We start from the raw sequence: 18,288 nt of genomic DNA on the forward strand, positions 1-18,288 counted from the left end.
GCTCTAGGTGTGCAGCTTTATTTCTGGGTTCTCTATTCTGTTCTACTGAAAAACCATCTATTTTACTGCAAACATGGCAACTCACTTTGGCACTGCTCTGGGGCCTCTCTACCAAGGTGCAACACTAAGGAGAAAGGCTAGTTAGTGTTTTTTCTCATCCTGCCACTGGCTGCCACATTGAATTACTGGGCTAAGGACTTAGTAGTTCCTGAAGCTTCAGGTGGTTCAGCACAAAGGCTGCCATCACTGGCAGGGTAGCATGGAGTTCCCAGGAGTGGAGTCCATTCCTGGGACCTGCATGGCAGTGGTCTTAGGGTCTGCTGGGCTCACATGGTGGAAGAGGACAGCACCCCACCATGCTATGCCAGGAAGCATGGACAGAATAGCAGTATGGGCTTGGGGATTGGTCTGGATACCTTGGGAAGACAGCACACATAGGACACCCTTGGGGACCCTAAGAATTATTTGGACTGTGAGCACTTTACAGAGGGTTGATGATCAACCTTATCATGTGGTGGGTTAATGGCGGTAAACTGTGGGCTGAGATACTCATGGACCTCATGTATCTTTATTAATGAGAACTGGGGACATTTGGATGCACATCAATTAATATCATATATTGTTCTCTGACTCCAAATTCAAAAACATGTTTTTTGATTGATCTGACACCAAAGAAAATAAAAGAAGACAAGGAGAATATTTTGCATGAACTAATTTGAGCTTCTCATTCATTCAAATGTTGTAACAATTAACAGAGGTGTACTACTTGGCTTTTTATGCTAGCATTTATGCTTGTTATCATTCCCAAATCAAGTTCACATTTAAGAAGTCATTACACATTTTCTGATGTATTTTATCTAAAAAAAGACATTTCTTGCTTTGGAAACCAAATGAAGACAGGTTTTTCATATCCCACTGAGTGACAAGTTCCACTCAGTACACAGAGATAAGATCTCCACAGTTGGTAGTTGAACAGGTGACCAGAAGCATGGAAAATGCAGTTCTTCAAACTGAGAAACACAGATTTGGAAGAAAGCTTACAATTCTTTTACTGAGTCTAAGTAATTCATCTGCCTTGGGAAGGGACACAGACAGCCAGATTAAGTAACCTTTTGCATGTTCACAAGTCGACTAGCAGCAAAACAGAGAAATTAACTTGCTTCTAATACTCTAGGTCTTGCTTCCCACAAACCACAAATGCTTCATGAAAATACTTTTAAATGTCTCCTAAAACATGTCCCCAAGCTCAACTTTTGCACCATACCTTGGAGTATGCTCTTTACTATAACTTCCGTGTGATCAGCCAGGAGATCTGCCTTGGTAATTGCAGCCAGAGACAGGTAGTTAGACATATTCCTGCATAGATCCTTGTTGCCTCTGTGGAGGAATTTCACTGCAATGGGGATGGCTAATGCCATCACTGGGGGTCGGTTGTAATTCTGAGGAAATATAAGAAAGCCACAAATAATAAGTGACTCATTATTCATTTATTCATTCATTCACTCATTCAAAAAATATTTATTGGATGAAGCTCCCAGAGTACAGCTGTGAAAACACAGGCCTTGCCCTGTTTATATTGTATTTGGGAATTCTGGGAACTCTTGGTTTTGTTTAAGAGACCTAAAGACAAACAGGCAGTTAACAGCATAAACTGATGACAGCCGAGATGGGCAAAAGGCAGGGTGCTAAGACAGCAGAGAAGGAGCACTCAATTCGGTTTTGGGGAATGTCAAGAAAGACTTCCTGGAGGAGGTAATGTCTTAGTTGGGACCTCATGGATGAATAAAAGATGGCTGGGTGTGGCAAGGCAGGGAGTAGACAGAAAGAAGGAAGAGTAGGTGTGCAGAGACCGAGGTGAGGGAGTACCTGATGGCATTGGGGAGTTGTAAATAGCTCAGGATGGCTGGAATGTGGTATGTGTGAGGAAATGGGAGTAGGAGGTGAGGGGAGAGAAGGGTTAGGTAAACAGGGGCATGATTATGAAAGGCCCAGCATACCAGGCTGAGAAATTTGGAATTGATCTTTAGGGTAATCAGGGGCCACTGATGACAGGAATCACTTGTCAGATTTACACTTGAGAAAAAAACCTAAGGAATGTTGAACAAGTTGATTTTTGACTATATCTATCTTAAAAATTAAAGTTTCAGCTAATTAGATTCAGAGGAAAAAAAATGAACGTAAGATTAAAACCTAAAGGTATTCTGGATCCTAAAATAATTCTCTTCTTGATTTACTTTGTGACTGAATATAAATATCCTTACATATAAAGTAGTCCTATTAGCATTTAGTTACCAAATTAAGGAATAATATTTAGAAAATACAAATTGTTTTCTTTTTTTTTTTTCTATCACATAACATTTTGGTCAACGAATTGTTTTCTTAAAAATGAATGGTACATATTCACTGCCCCTGGCCATCAACCCCACCTCTCAGACTAACTGTAGAAAAAAAAACTGTGTGGTGCACAGTGTGTTTGGGAGAAATAGTCCTGGACTCCTACTCTTGCATTATTTGATGAGAGACAATGTTCTGTGTTGCTTAACCCACTGTTATATTTAGATCTTTGTTCTGTAACTGAGCTTGTATCCTGATTAATACAATGCAAAGCCAGGACCACTTTCATTCTTTAACTTTCCCTGTGGCTTAAAGAGAAAATTATATTCTTAGAATGAAATGTAGAATTCTGCCTTTATACATTCAAATCCTACAATAAGGACAAAAGAAAGGACATGAGATAAAAACTGTCATTGATACATACAACTCCTGAGCAATAGAAATGGGGCAGTTGGGTCAATGAGATATTTACATGGGGGAAAAACATATCTCCACCCCTGTATCTGCCATAACTAAAATCAATTTCAGATAGATTGCAGATCTAAAGGTGAAAAATAAAACAAGACAGAGAAGACAACCCAGGAGAACATCTTGATGGCCTCAGAGTAGACAAATACTTCCTTAAACTAACTCAAAAATTAACAATAAAAAAGTCATAAAGTGGATAAAATCAAGAACTTCTAGTCATTAAGAGATACAGTTTAAAAAGTAAAAAGATAATCCAAAGAATGAAAGAAGATATCTATAATATGTTCTGGGTACTAGTAAACCTTTGGATAAATGTGTGTGTGTGTGTATATATATATATATATAATATTATATATAATATGTTATAAATATAAAAGTATTATTTTTTATATATATAATATATATATACACACACACACTCTTCCAATCCACAAGAAAAAGAAGACAGGCAATCAAATAGAAAAATAAGCAGGACTTAAACAGAAACTTTACAAAATAAAGCCCCAAAACATGAAAATATGCTCAATTTCATTAATTTTTAATTTTGGTCTGGGTTCTGATTACAGGGTTGTATTTGGAGAGAATTCATCAAGATATTATATGACCTCTTTTCATATCACAAAAGCACAGTTATGTAATTTCAGATTTTAGCTATTCTTTTAAATAGATTCAAAAGTTAGTATGAATACAGGATTGCCTATTGTACACATGCATTATATAAACAACTCTTGTCTTAGGGTTCTACGAAGGACAATGACACACAGTTGTGGAGTCAATGCAGCCAAGAGTATAATAATGGTGGTGACAATGTCAGGAAGATGACTTGTCTATTCACACTGAGTATGGGAATCAGGTAAAATAAATATTATGGGATACGTGAGACACTCAAATGTATGTTCCTTAAAGAGCTAATGAGTTTTAGGAGTGATAACGTTCATATCTTGATATCCAGTCCAAAAATTTTCCTGAAGTCACAGAAAATATCATTCTATGATTTTTCTCCGATCTCCATATCATCAGCCTTTTACACTCCTGCCCAATATACATTTATCTTTCTTCTGGAGACTCTACCCTAATTCTTCTCTGTGAAATTGTCCAGGTGCTTCTAATGAAGGTATCTCGACGTTTGTCTTAAAGATGATCAAGTGACTCAGACACTGACCAATGAAAGAATCACATTTCCCTGGTTCAAGGATGGACAAGTTACCAAATTATAATTAAGGAGCCATGAAATGGCTCTGTGAAAGAGATTCTCTCTCCTGCTGTATTTAAAGTATTGAGAAGGGAGGATCAAAAGTAGTTGCCATCATCTTGTGACCTCAGTAGGAGACAAACTGTATGAGACTCAAGGAAACATGGTTCTATCTGAGAGATCAGATCCTGATAATACCATTTAAGCCCAATGCCTTCGGCTGTGCCTGAGGCCAGTTATATTCCTAAAGTTTTTTAAATGAGCCAATTAAATCTCTTGCACTTAAGCGTTTCTGCCTCCCCAGTCACTAGAAACAAAAATGGAACTGATAAATCTTTAATCCATTCCTGCAGTTCCATCCATTTTCCAGACTCAGGGGTCAATCTGACCACTGGGCAGAGAAAACAGGTATTCCACAACCTAACCTGATACCCCACTAAGTCAGTTGTGTTGAAAACTCTGATGCTATTCTTTGGCGATAAATCATGTGTCTATGTAGCAGTTCCTCTCAGTAGGCCTCTGTCCTACCCATCCTAGAGTTCTTAACATCATGGAAGTTATCAGAACCATAGCCCATAGCCAGTGTCCTCTGATGACTTTCCTGAATGCCTCTGTTTAGATTGTCTTCCCTCCCAGTGAATTTAATTGGGCCTGATCTGACTGATACGACGAGCTTTGAGACCTCTCTGAGAGGCTGGCTGCTCCCTTCCTCAGGGGTTAGTCCTCAGCTTTAGAAGTCAGGGCATGTGCTTGGTTGGAACACAAAAAATTGTTTGGATCCACTAAGGCTAACTCACACCAAAGGATTTCCAAAAGGCTGGTACATAACCAGGCATGCCAGTGTACTCAACACCAGTGAGAGGCTTTCATAGGTCAGACCTAGGGTATCCCTTTCACATTTGCAGGATACCTAGGAGACAGATTAGAAACTAGAATGTTCACTCATGGACACAAAATGAGATCAGAGCAGAGAGAGATCCTGAGGGATATTTCATGTAGACCATGGTGAAACCTGATTAAAAGAAGACTCCTGCCCCGTAACTGAATCCCTTTCTCTGGTCATTGGAAGTTTCCTTTCATCAGATTCATTATTTTTCCTAGTGGTGCTGGACAAACATGCCAAAATAATGACACAACATTGAGCATCCTCTTTTTGTTAACATACTGATCAAACATCTGGTGTTTAGAAAACCTAATTGATTTGGTCATTTTTTCTCAATTATATTCTGTCCCTGCTCCCTTGACTTACATCCAAAAAAGTTACTTATTAGAGCACTGGGTATTCCTCAAACATCTCAGTCTCACCTATGCAATTTCTTGGGTTGCTCCTATAGGCAGCCAATCTCTTCCTTGCATGTAGGTTTTTGCTAGTTCAACTTTTAGATGACACGTCCTTGTCCCTATCATCCTTGTCCCAGCTTTGAGGGTTGAACACAATGACACAATTATTCTCAAAACTTTCCAACCAAGAACTCCACGCCTAAGTTTATTTTATCTACTCTGGGTCTTTCACCAAGAACAACTTGCAGATAGAGAGACACACATCTTCCATCAGAGGAATGCGTCTTCAAGCACGTGTACTTGTAACTTGCTGAGACACCAAAATTGTCAATTTTTTTTTTGAGTGCATTAACTGGGAAGTGTTCCTTACTTTCTGTGAACACAGACAGAAATAGTGAAAGATCCATGGAAATCAGTATTCCCAGTAACTGATGTTACGTAAACCTTGGGGTGAGTTAGCACTCACCAGTAATAATGAAAAACAGGCGATCTCAACCAATTTGATCATATTCTTTTTTACAATTCTAGACGTTCTAGAGAAAATTAGTGGCCAGCCATTCAAGTCTCTGAAGTGGTTCCAAGTAAAGTATATAAAATCCCCCCAAAATATGTCTTTTTTTTTTTTAATTAACACACTCATTTTTTTTTCCTAGCACGGCATCTGGATATCTTTCATATGACAAAAAAGTGAAACAAGCAAAGAGCAAATAGTTCATACAAACACCAAGAAACTGCTGCAAAAGGCTCTGAATCACTAGACAGTGTCTAGACAGTTTCTGGTGCATCAAGAAGCCCTGGGCAAAGGGCTGGGGGGCTAAGATGAGCCTGGACAAACAAGTGTCCCATGGACCTAACAGGTACCAAACAACATCCAGTGGCTGAGCTTCACTTTCAAGGGCAGCAAAAGGAGTTGGTAATGCAGGAGATCTCAAGCCCATGAAATTATTTCATCTCTAGAATTATTTGGGTCACAGAAATGCTAATGGCATGCATGCAGAGAAAGCCCTATGATTACAGTTTTACAAACAAATGACTTTAACAGCAGCTGATAATGCCAGAGCCTATGACAGACCTTGCTTCTCAGTGCAGATGTGAGCATGTTGGATGAATATCATCTTACAGTTTGGTGCTGAGGGAACAAATTCAGTGAAGTGCAGCATAGAAATAGACTTTCCTGTGGGGACAATTATATCTAGCTGTAGAGGTTAAACAAGAGAGCTTTGTTCTATGGTGCCAAGAATTATATTTCTAAACTAGATTAGCACCAATTTGAACTTTGATGGAAATTGTCCCTTTGAAAATGCACTTTGGGAATGTTTCCCAGTGTTTTAAAATTGAGGAGAATAAAGCTAAGTAGGAAAGATATCTATCTGAGGCAATAGCAACTAAAAAGCTCTTTGGCTCTTAGGCCTTGAATTCAAGTAAGAACCATAACAATTGATTAAGCTCAAGAAATATTAAACCTCATTTGTTAAAATAGGGTTCCTTGATTATTCATCAAGCATTATCAATCAAAGCTAAACCAATTTTGGATTTACATATAAAATGGTTCATTCTTCCCAGCATAGCTATATGTAAAATCTAATTGGCACACAAGCCTAAGTTTTCCCAGCATATTTTCTGGGAGGTAACAGGGAGCAGATCTCAGGAACCTGGGAGTGTACATCCCAGTCTCCTCCCATTTCATGCCACTATCTGGGCATTAGGTACTGAAGCCTACTCTGGAGAGAAATGTAGCTGATATGAAAGCCAGAGGGTAGCCATGTCGCCTAAGCCCCTTCACTCAACCATTCAGCAAATATTATTTGAGCACCTACTATATGCCAGGCACTATTCTATGTGCTGGGATTACTTCAGTGAATAAAAGAGCTTATAATTTGGGGAAAGGAGAGACAGGATATTTAAAAAGTGGCTATAACACATAATTAAATCAATAGTTTGTTAGAAAGCATCGAGTGTTATTTTAGTCACCCAAATAATGATAGTGTTAGTCTCCTAGATAGTGATAATTATGATGATACCAACTCCCTATGTTCTAAATATTTTGTCTATTATTTAAAGTTTATTAATTTACTCTTCACAGCAAACTCATGAGGCAGCTGCTCTTAATATCGGCATTTTACATATGAGGCAATTAAGGCCCAGAAAGATTAATTTTCCCAAGACCACACTAGGTACAGAGTGGAGCTGGGATTGCCTCCTGAATAAACTGCTAGATTGGCATAACCAGTCCCACCTCTAAGAGTTGTGAAGGAAATGCCCTCCACTGTCTGAGGCACTTCACATGCAACACCAGCAAGGGCAGAGTTTAAACCTTCATATTGCATTGACTGGGGAAGAAGAACTGAGAAGACTGTGTGGCATCAAGGAGAAGGAACAGCGGGTCCTTCTATAAAGAGGGAAAAGTAGACACTTTCTGATTTTCCAGCAGCAGATCTGGAGATTATTTCTATTACCCCTCTTACCCTGCTTTGGTTATTTCCCTCTTCATGTAGTCATCAACAGTGGTAGCAGAGATGCAGGGAAGATGAAATGTGGAGCTGATTAAATACATGGCAATGGCTCTGCTAAGTGATTTGGCTGGGGAAGAGGCTGTGACTGCAGTAGAGTGAGGATAAAGCCAGGCATTGGCTGCCAGGCTTCATGATGGTTGACCTGTCAATTCTCTAGAATTTCATTCTAGAACAGCAGCTATGTCAATCATTATAATGTCCTTGAGGTACATTTTAATTTTAATCAAGTTTGTCAAGTTTGTTTTTATCCTTTAATGTAATACACATTGTATGGGTATATTGTTTTTCCGGATTTTTCTAGGAGCAAAAAAAAGTGGGGGTGGGGATGGCCAACTCCATATAGATATCTGGGCAGAGGGTTACAGGAAGCTGTTAACTCTAGGTAAGCTGTGCTTTGAATTAGGTACTTCCATATAGTGGCTAGAGCACAGATAGAGATTGCTTTTGTAATAAAAGATCCTCTTCACGTGTACCTGCCACCACCAATGAGAAGTACTAAACTCCAATAGTTTGATGTCTTGAATGGAACCAGCTGGATGCTCGTTTTCATTGCCGTGCAAGCCTGGATTAATTTGCTAGCTACAAACCACTATTTCTATTGAGTACTTACTATGTAGCAATTGTACTATGTAAACACTGTATATGCAGTATCATTTTTAACCTTCATAACAGTCCCGAGCAGGAGGTATTGTTATCCCAACTTTAGAGATGGCAGAACAGAAATTGAGAGAGAGAAAATACCTTGCTAATCTCTCCTCTTAGTAAGACCAAGATCCAAATGACATGGAAGCCTCAAGCTCTAAAGCTCTTTGCTATTCTATTCTTAGAGTCTCCTCAGGGAGTCAGAATTTCTGACTGGGAGATGACATGGAAGGTGATCTGATTCAATTCTCTATTTTATACATAAGTTGAGAGACTTGTCTAAGGACACAGGATGTGTAGAAACATATGGCCCAAAGCCAAAAAACAAATTCACAAGTGCACGCCCCATATATGTAGTGATTTTGTATTGAGGAAAGAGTAGAAGGTGAGTTCTGGAATTTTGAAAGTTATTTTAAGGTAAATGTGGCAAGTTCACAAATTTGGGGACCAAGAAAAGAAGTCTAATTACCAACTAAAAGAGGAAAAGCAATGGTCGCCTGAAGTAGGTTTGAGGGTAGACCGACAAGAGGAAATCTGGGGGACAAAAAGAAAAGTGTGTGTGTGTATGTACACATTTAGCTTAAAATGACAGTGAAGTGGCCAGAAAAAAAGAAATCAAATGAAATGGCCAAGGGTTCGGGAAGAAGAAATGACTGGGCCTCTGCCTGATCAGATAGTAAGACCCTGAGTTGCTTATCTGGGGAGATGGGATGGGTGGAGAGGGAATCACTCATTTTTTGTTGTTTGTTTTCCTTCCATTTTGTGTAAAGCTAAAAATGCTGAGTGTCTAACTTTTGAAAGTTGGTCTATTGTTTCATTTTACTGAAAAAAACAATAGAAGAAAAGGAGTCATTTGGATTTCCACACATTCCCCACAGGAACCTAAATTACAAGTAATACCAAAATCATCCTTTCAGTGTTTACTGCAAGCCACAAACTTCCCTTTAAAATCTGATGAGAGCTAAATATAAATGCTATGACCACAGCTTTGCCTTTGGTTCCTGGGGCTGCCTTTCTGGGACCCCTGGGGTGGGCAGGACAAGACGCTGAACTTTGCTGAAAGCAAGTTTGCCTTTAGGCCTTCATGCTTTCCATTTTAGTGGCTTCTGCCTCCTTCTGAGGGCCTACCATGAACACCCCATCCCTACACTGGCCCTACATGCTAGACTTACCCACTTCTCTGCCTGACTTGTCCCTCTTAACCAAAGAGCCTACTAGTCTTCAGTCTTTTTCTCTTTTGCTTCCCAAAATATCAGCTCTTGACCTCAGAACCCTGCTCTCAACAATCTTACAAACTCATTTACACTAAGTTTTGTTCATCAGTGAGTTGAGCATTTCAATTTCTCAAAAGCATTTAATTCCCTACACCATATCCCATCCCCTTTAAGTAGGAGACATAATGCTTTACGCAGAATAAAACATCCCATCTAACATAAATGTTAGAATCATGGGCATTTTGGAAAGGTAGCATGCTTACAATTCTCTGATCTTGGTCTTATTTCACAAATCTGTACTTTTGCACAAGCTGTTTTCCTATGTAGACTGTCTTCTCACTCTAATTAGCCTATCTAATGAAATTCCTGCTAACTGCTCATAAGCCTTCCTAACACGATCTCTACCCAGAAAACTTTCTCTGATTATTCTAAAACTGTGTTAACACAGGAGCCACTGACCATGGGATGCTCTTGAGCATCTGAAGTGTGACTAGTCCATTTAGTGAGGCACTAAAATGCACATCAGATATGTAAGAATTGTGTAAAAAAATGATGAATCACAAGGTCAGGAGTTCAAGGCCAGCCTGGCCAATATGGTGAAACCCCTTCTCTACTAAAAATATACAAAAATTAGCCAGGCATGGTGCAGGCACGTGTAGTCCCAGCTACTCGGGAGGCTGAGGCAGGAGAATCGCCTGAATCTGGGAGGCGGAGGTTGCAGTGAGCTGAGATCATCACGCCACTGCACTCCAGCCTGGGCGACACAGTGAGACTCCATCTCAAAATAATAATAATAATAATAAAATAAATAAATAAATAAATTTTAAAAATTGTTATATTGATTGCATGTTGAAATGACACTATTTTGGATACAATGGATTGAGGAAATATATTATCAAAATCAATTTCATCTTTATTTTTACTTAAGTGGCTACTATAATTTTTTCTTTTTAATTTTTTAATTGAGACAAAATATACACATATAATTTACCACCTTTAAAATTTTTACGTGCACAGTTCAGTGGTAATAAATATATTTGTATTCTTTTTCTCCCTCTTCACCACTGTTCCCCCACTTACCCTGGGACAAAAACATTTAAAATTACATCTTTGGCTTCTGTTTGGCTTGTATTAGATTTCTATTGGATAGTGCTGCCCTAAAGACCAGTGGTTTTGAACCTGCAGGGGGAGAGGGATAGGATGGCTAAATTGTCTGGATGTCTGTTATAGTGCATATTGGAGTAAAATAAACTATGTTTCTGATATATATCAATAATATACCCAGATAATCAATGAAGAGCAAACGTATTTGGGTCTTTGGTGTTCTATCAAGGACTATTCATCTTTTGTTAATTTTGCTGCAATCCTCATTTTCTCCCCACCTACCCTTAACCCTGGGGATGAAGGAGACACAGTGTGGGTCTTTTGTTCAGTTGATCAATTCCTAGACTGAGCAGACGAGGTATAATATGATCCAGTTAATCATTAACAACTGTGGGAAAAAAAGGAGGAAGAATAAAGGACGCTTATATCAGCTGCCACATGCACTGCTAAGCATTTTAACATAACCAGAATTTCCTGACCTGTGCTCAGTGGAACACAAGTTCTGAGGGATTTTCACAGTGTTGTGTTGGGAGTGGGGAGGAGAAAGGAGATTCCATGGTGAAATCAGACTGGAAAATGCCGGCCTAAACAAGGTTAACCAGCTTTCTTTATTGCAGTACTTTGCAGAAACTTTAATGTGCTTTGAAACATTGTGATCGCTCAAAAGGGAAAACACGAATTGTTTCCCAGCTTATTTGATCATAAAATTCTTTCTTGAGAAACACCTATCATCATGTCTGGTTGGTAAATTTGTCATAGACAATGTCATTTAACATGCACTTCACAAGGAGGACCCTGTGGCTTAAGAATTTAAGTGACTTGCCCAACATTGCAGTGTTACACAACTCATTACTGGCTGAGCCAAAACTCCAAATTCACATTTACACCATAGGAAAGAATTAACTGTGGTCAGAACAGGCAAATACCATCAAGAAAAATTCTCAACACGCATAGAAATATGTCTGAAATGACTTAGTCGCTTTCCCTGCTACACCCCGAGCTCACTGCCCCTCAGTTCATTTTCTGCTTCTACTGTGTTCTCCCTGAATGAAAGAGATCTCTCCTCTTCTGAATTTTTTAGTACTCTTCCTGTGGGTCTTGGCACATATTGCTTTATTCTTAATTTTGTATATGTATACTCTCCAAACAGATTAGAGGCTTGCAGTGGTATCACTTGAATTCCCTACTGTGTGTCTTGCATGTAGCAGGAACTCTATAGAACTTTCTCAGTTTATTAATTACCAGCCCTCCCAGCTTAGCTATTGATGGCTTGTGGTGTCTTTTTACAGTATCTAAATGCTACAAAAACATTAGCTCTTGGTTCAGAGATATCATGGGTTCACCTAGGCTGCCAACTGTGTATCAAATAGCCTGATGTTGAACACTGACATACCTGTAAAATGCAACTCATGATATCAGATGCAATTTTTGCATGAGGAGTGTCTTCATCTTTCCCGAAGGGTCTCAGGTTATGTTCCAAGCAGGAGTCCCAGAGCCCCACAAGGGCCTTGGCATGCTTTTCAATAGATTCAGTCTCTCTGATGGCTGTTGTGATTCTTGTGATACAGATTTCAACTACTGCCTGGTCATTGTTATTGGTTTGGTAATCCTGTTTGGAAAGAAAATCTTCATATTAAATAATACTCTAGAAAGTTATCCTTCAAAGGACAAAATACTAACTCGGTCATTTAGAAAATGGGTGCACCAGGCTGTGTGCCAAGGGGTGAGGGTGTTAAGCCTAATACAGTAAAGGCTTTCTTCCTTGGAGATCCTAATCTTGTGGAAGAGGCAGATACTCAAACATGCTAAAATGGAGCAGGTTCTACTATCACCCTTAGACAGGGATCCCTGAGAATCCACAGGCGCTTAACTATTCATTTGCAAGTGGGTTTAATCTTTAGACTATTTCGGTTTCTAAGTCCATTACAGGGCAGGGGTTACTTTTTACTCTGACATTTCAGCAACTTTTGTGAAATGTTTCAAATTACCCTTCAATTTCCCCTCATTAGTTTTCTCCCTCTTTCTGGACATAATGGAACACATCATTTCATCTCTCCCTTTTCAACTCAGATAACTACAAAACCCATTTTAGCTTTCCCCAACCAGGTTTTCCTCCATTCCCCTGTTTTAATTCTCCCTCAAATACCTGATCATCTTTACTGAGAAATAATGTTTTTTGGACCCCCAAAACATCTAAATGTTAAAAACAGGCCCATTGCATTAATTTGGAAAATTGGTCTGACTGTGAACTTCACATGGTGGACTCACAAAACTGAAAACATAATAGAGCAGGAAAGTATTTAGAACCTGACATCATCATGTGAGATTAGAGATGGGAAACGACGGGGTTTTTCGGCACTACACCAAACTCCAGTTGTAACAATTTTCTGTTGCTGTTGCTATAACTAATAGGGCAGTAAACATCTTGTGCATGAAGCTCTCTCTACATTGCAAATTATTTATATACTAGAGCCTCCAGAAGTGAAAATTTCTGAGACAAAGGACAGGAACATTTTTAAGGCTCAAATTAGGTATGCTGAACTATGTTCCAGAAAGGTTTTACGAATTTGAACTCCCTCTAGCTGGGTAATAGCATGATCTTATTGTACACTTACAAGAACAGAGTATTTATAATATTTCTAATTTGTTAGTGAGAAACAGTATCTTATTGCTATTTTGCTTAGGAATTTCTTTGCCCAAAAGTGAGGTTGAATGCTTCTGTGTTTATGGGCTGTTTGTATTTTGTCCTTTGGGAACTAACCATTGTACCTTATGTATATTTTTCTTTAGGTGACCTCATTTTTTTTTTTAACCTTCTTTGGTACAATATATTTTTCTATTAAGGATAATAAGTGAACATTTGACATTTGGCTGCAAATATATCTCCATGTTTCATCATCATCATCATTATTATTATTATTATTATTATTTTGCTGCTATTCAATGACATCCTAAGATGTTAAGTAATTAAATTTGTCAATTTGGGGGGCCTCATTGTTTTTCCTTTTCTAAATCGGACACTTAAGTTGTTTACATTGTTTTTGAAGGGTAATACATAAACATGGTACAAAAATTCAAAAGCTGCAAAGAAAGGGTTTACAGTGAAAAGTTAATCTCCCTGTCAGTCCTGTTCCTCATCCATCCCAGTCCCCTTCCTCAGTGGGAGCCAGGCTCAGCAAATCCTTATGTTTTCACAGAGGCATTCTAAGCACATGCAGATATCATCCACACATTCTCCTTTCTTTCTGTGTGATTCCTGTAACAGATTTTTGTTTAACTTCAAGTTTTCCTTATTCAAAAGTTGAATAAAAATCATCTCTACTTTTTTCCAGATTAAAAAGAACTTTACAAAACACTCAACATTTATTACTCTAGAAATTCATCTTTTAACCATTTGTTAGCTCTTAAATCTATCTGGTATTTATGGAAATAAGTAGACATGTACATTTTCTTCTAAATAGCTAACTTAATCTTCCTGCTACCATTTAGTGAATAATTCATTTCCTGGTAATTGTTTTAAATCTATCAGATTCTATTTCAGGGCTGTCTTTTCTGTCTGTCATTTCTCAATTATTTTACAATGCTAATTTTGCAACTTTCTCTATGTAAGCTTCAGAAATTTTTTTAAACTTTTATTTTAAGTTCAGGGGTACATGTGCAAGTTTGCTATTTCGGTAAACTCACGTCATGGGAGTTTGTTTTACAAGTTATTTTGTCACCCAAGTATTATGCCTAGTACTCATTAATTATTTTTTCTGATTCTCTCCTTCCTCCCACCATCCATCCTCTGATAGGCCCCAGTGTGTGTTGCTCCCCTCTATGGGTCCATGTGTTCTTATCATTTAGCTCCCACTTAAAGTGACAACATGCAGTATTTGTTTTTCTGTTCCTGCATTAATTTGCTAAGGATAATAGACTCCGACTCCATGTTCCTACGAAGAACATGATCTTGTTCTTTTTTATGGTTGTGTAATATTCCATGCTGTATATATACCACATTTTCTTTATCCAGTGTACCATTGATGAGCATTTAGGTTGACTCCATGTCTTTGCTATTGAGCTTCACAAATTTTTAACTGTGTTTCCTAGTGTATTTTGTCTTTTTGTTGTTGTTGTTAACAAAATATTTTTTTCTCATTAGAACTTTTAATTAGTTTTTGCTGATTAAATGAACCTATTGGGTTTTTTTGTTTTGTTTCATTTTGTTTTTTCGATGGAGTCTCACTCTGTCACCCAGGCTGGAGTGCAGTGGTGCAATCTCGGCTCACTGCAACCTCTGCCTCCGCGATTCAAGCAATTCTCCTGCCTCAGCCTCCCAAGTAGCTGGGATTACAGGAGCGTGCCACCATGCCCGGCTAATTTTTTGTATTTTCAGTAGAGACGGGGTTTCACCACATTAGTCAGGATGGTCTCGATCCCTTGACCTCGTGATCTGCCCACCTCAGCTTCCCAAAGTGCTGGGATTACAGGCTTGAGCCACCATGTCCTGCTTTTTGTATTTACTTTGTAACTTGCTGTTTAGCTTAACTATACTTAATTATGATAAATTTTCAATTCATCTTATTGGGTTTTCTAGAAAGATTTTTGTGTTTTATGCAGCCTTTCTGAGATCTATATATTTTATATATCCCGTGACTTATGTTGGCTAGAATATTCTATGCTAGTTCACATAAAAGTAATTAGAACAAGAATGCTAGCTTAGTTCCTAGTTTTGGTTCTTGATTTTTGGCATAAAATTTTATGGTCAAAACCAAAAAAAAAAAAATACAGTAAATGTTTTAAATCATATAGAATGCATCACTTTCCATTTTCAAAGTTTATATATTTGATTTAATTTCCCTAGTAAGCATTATGCTGGCTTTTTGGGTGAAAGATTTTATAACATTATAATTTACAATATTAAAGAGGTATCAATCTATTGCTATTTTATTGAGTTTATTTTTAAGTAAAGAATAAATTGTGAATTTCATTAAATGCCTTTTTAGCATCTATAGATATATCAAATATTTTTGTCCTTAGATCTATCAATATGATAAATTACAGAAACAAATTTCTCAATATTAGTTAACTTTGCATTCCTGGAACGTGTTGTACTGGATCTTGGGAAATAATTTTTTAATGTGCTGCTAAATTCTGTTTTTAATATTTTATTTAAAATTTTTCGCATCAATATTTGGTCAGGTTTCATATTAATTTTATGCTAATTCCATAAAAGGATTTTGGAAGATTTAAGCTCTCTATAATCTTACTTATTATTTGACCTTACAGTGGCCCAACAGAAGTGAATTAACATTTCCTGCAACTAACGTGTCTATCTGTTTTTACTGGTATCTCCTGGAGTTTTTCTTTTGTGAATGTTACTGCTATGTAATTTAACATAAAGATATTCTTAATCTTTATAACTCTTGTGAACTGAATCCATTAAAAAAACAAAGTGCCTTTATTTTACTGAATGCTTCTGGCATGAATTTTTTTCTTATCTGACTAAAGAACATGATCCCTGTTCCTTTTGGTTTACATTTTCCTCATATCAGTTGCCTATTTTATTGTTATTTTTAAAATTTCTTTTATAGCCTATATTGTATCAAATGAGTCGTTAACTCTCTTTATATAACTTTCTAGGAAACAATTTCGTAGCATTATTCAACGATTCTTAATAGTAAAAAATATGCCTAGTATATAGGGTATACAGAAGTCCTTGATCATCGTCTGGGTCCAAACGATTCTATCATAATCAACAATTTAAGCATAGTGGAGCTACATGTAGACCTCACTGGGCTTCACTTGAGAACAGAGGGCCCTGCCTTAGCAAATGAGTGGGCAAACTGTTTCTCACAATTTTAAGCAAAGAGGATTAGTTTTGACTGAGCATTGATTTTCTGTGTCAAAGGATCATTTTCTGTGCTTTACCTGTGAATCTGGCATGGTATGTTAAAAAAAAAAAGAAAAGAAATAGCCTATATATTAGGTTTGAATATGTGATATGGTTTTGTGGTAAACATCAAAATGATTTGCTTTAATTTGAATTATTCACATGTGTTTTATAGTCAAGTAAATCATTGTTTAATTTTGCACCTTTTTATTTTAGATTTTCTAATTTTTAATTTTTGGTTTTTTTCCAGACAGGTTCTCTCTGCCACCCAGGCTGGAATGCAGTGGTGCCATGGCTCACTGCAGCCTCACCTTCCTGGGCTCAAGGGTTCCTCCTATCCCAGCCTCCTGAGTAGCTGGGATTACAGGTGCATGCCGCCATTCCCAGCTAATTTAATTTAATTTTTTTTTTTTTTTTTTGTAGAGATGGAGTCTTGTTATTTTTCCCTGGCTAGTCTTGAACTCCTAGGCTCAGGTGATCCTCCCCACCTTGGCTTTCCAAAGTGCTAGGATTATAAGTGTGAGCCACCATGTCCAGCCTATTTTTACATTTTCTAAGTCATTAAATATATGTCTCTTCTTTGCTGGATTTTGCCTGGTGATCTAATCTAAAAGTCTTTTTTAAAAAAATAGGTGAGTTTTACCCTTTATATAAAGTGATATGATGGATACATTTGGCTTTAAATATGTCATATTAGCTCATATTATGCTTGAGTGTTTTCTTAACTTTTGAAGTTCAAGTATTTTACTAGGAAGTGGTACATTTTGGATCAGACATGAACAAGGCCAGAGTGCACAAATAAGCTGTGTGAGCAGGTGACCTGGACCCCTGTGTCATCAACCACTATAGAAATAACATCTTACACTCAGGTGACACTTATGGCCACATGAGGGATTCCCTCATGGCCAGTTGACAGAGGAGGAAAATGTCTCAACTTGGTTTACTGATGGGTTGGCTAGAAACATGGGTGCAATTCAAAATTTGACTTCTCTTATGTATACACCTACTCAGGGGTGACCCTGAAAGACAAAAGTGAGGGAACATTCTCCCAGCGGTCAGAGCTTCAGCCATGCACCTGATCATCAATTTTGTGTGGCAAGAGAAATGACTTGGCTGAATGGCCAAGGGCCTGAAAAAAGAAAAAGAAAGATTGAGAAACTGGAAATAAGGAGCTCTGGGTAAGAAGCATGGATCCACACATGGGATTGGACATAAAGTATAAACATCTTTTATGCTTATGGGAATATTCACTACACAAGAGGCACTAAAACACAAAGCAGAGGGAATGACTCAGCCAAATGACACCAACCAAGCCTCTGTCATCAGTTACTCCAGTGTGATCCAGTCAGCACATAAATGGAGTAGCCATGGCGAGGGATGGAGGCCAGGCATCACCCAGCACTGCCTTGATGTAAATCTGCCAGCAACAGAGGCCCCTGCTGAGTCCTCAGAATGGCACCATCCCTCAAGGAAACAAATCAATCACTTGGTGGCAAGTTACTTACATTAGACCTTTTCCACCCTAGAAGGGACATCAATCATATTGAGTGAAATTTACATGTAATCCAAGGTTGGGTTTGTTTTTTTCTGCCCACAGGGCTTAAGCCTGATTCACTATTTGAGAGATCACAGAGTATTTGGTCTGCTGACATAGGATTCTACATAACA

General features: G+C 38.0%; 1 protein-coding gene across 6 annotated transcripts in view; it reads right to left on the reverse strand.

Annotated features, from left to right (window-relative positions):
• VEPH1 (ventricular zone expressed PH domain containing 1) overlaps positions 1–18,288 on the reverse strand; it is a 247,970-nt gene that overhangs the window by 202,426 nt on the left and 27,256 nt on the right. For all 6 annotated transcript variants that reach the window (XM_050779846.1, XM_050779843.1, XM_050779847.1 and 3 more), the window contains 2 exons: positions 12,142–12,357; positions 1,265–1,439 (listed from right to left, as the gene is read on the reverse strand). In XM_050779846.1, coding sequence (XP_050635803.1) covers positions 1,265–1,439; positions 12,142–12,357 — 391 coding nt within the window. The remainder of the gene's footprint in view (positions 1–1,264; positions 1,440–12,141; positions 12,358–18,288) is intronic.

Source organism: Macaca thibetana, chromosome 2 (genome assembly GCF_024542745.1).
Source record: "Macaca thibetana thibetana isolate TM-01 chromosome 2, ASM2454274v1, whole genome shotgun sequence".
NCBI lineage: Eukaryota > Metazoa > Chordata > Mammalia > Primates > Cercopithecidae > Macaca > Macaca thibetana.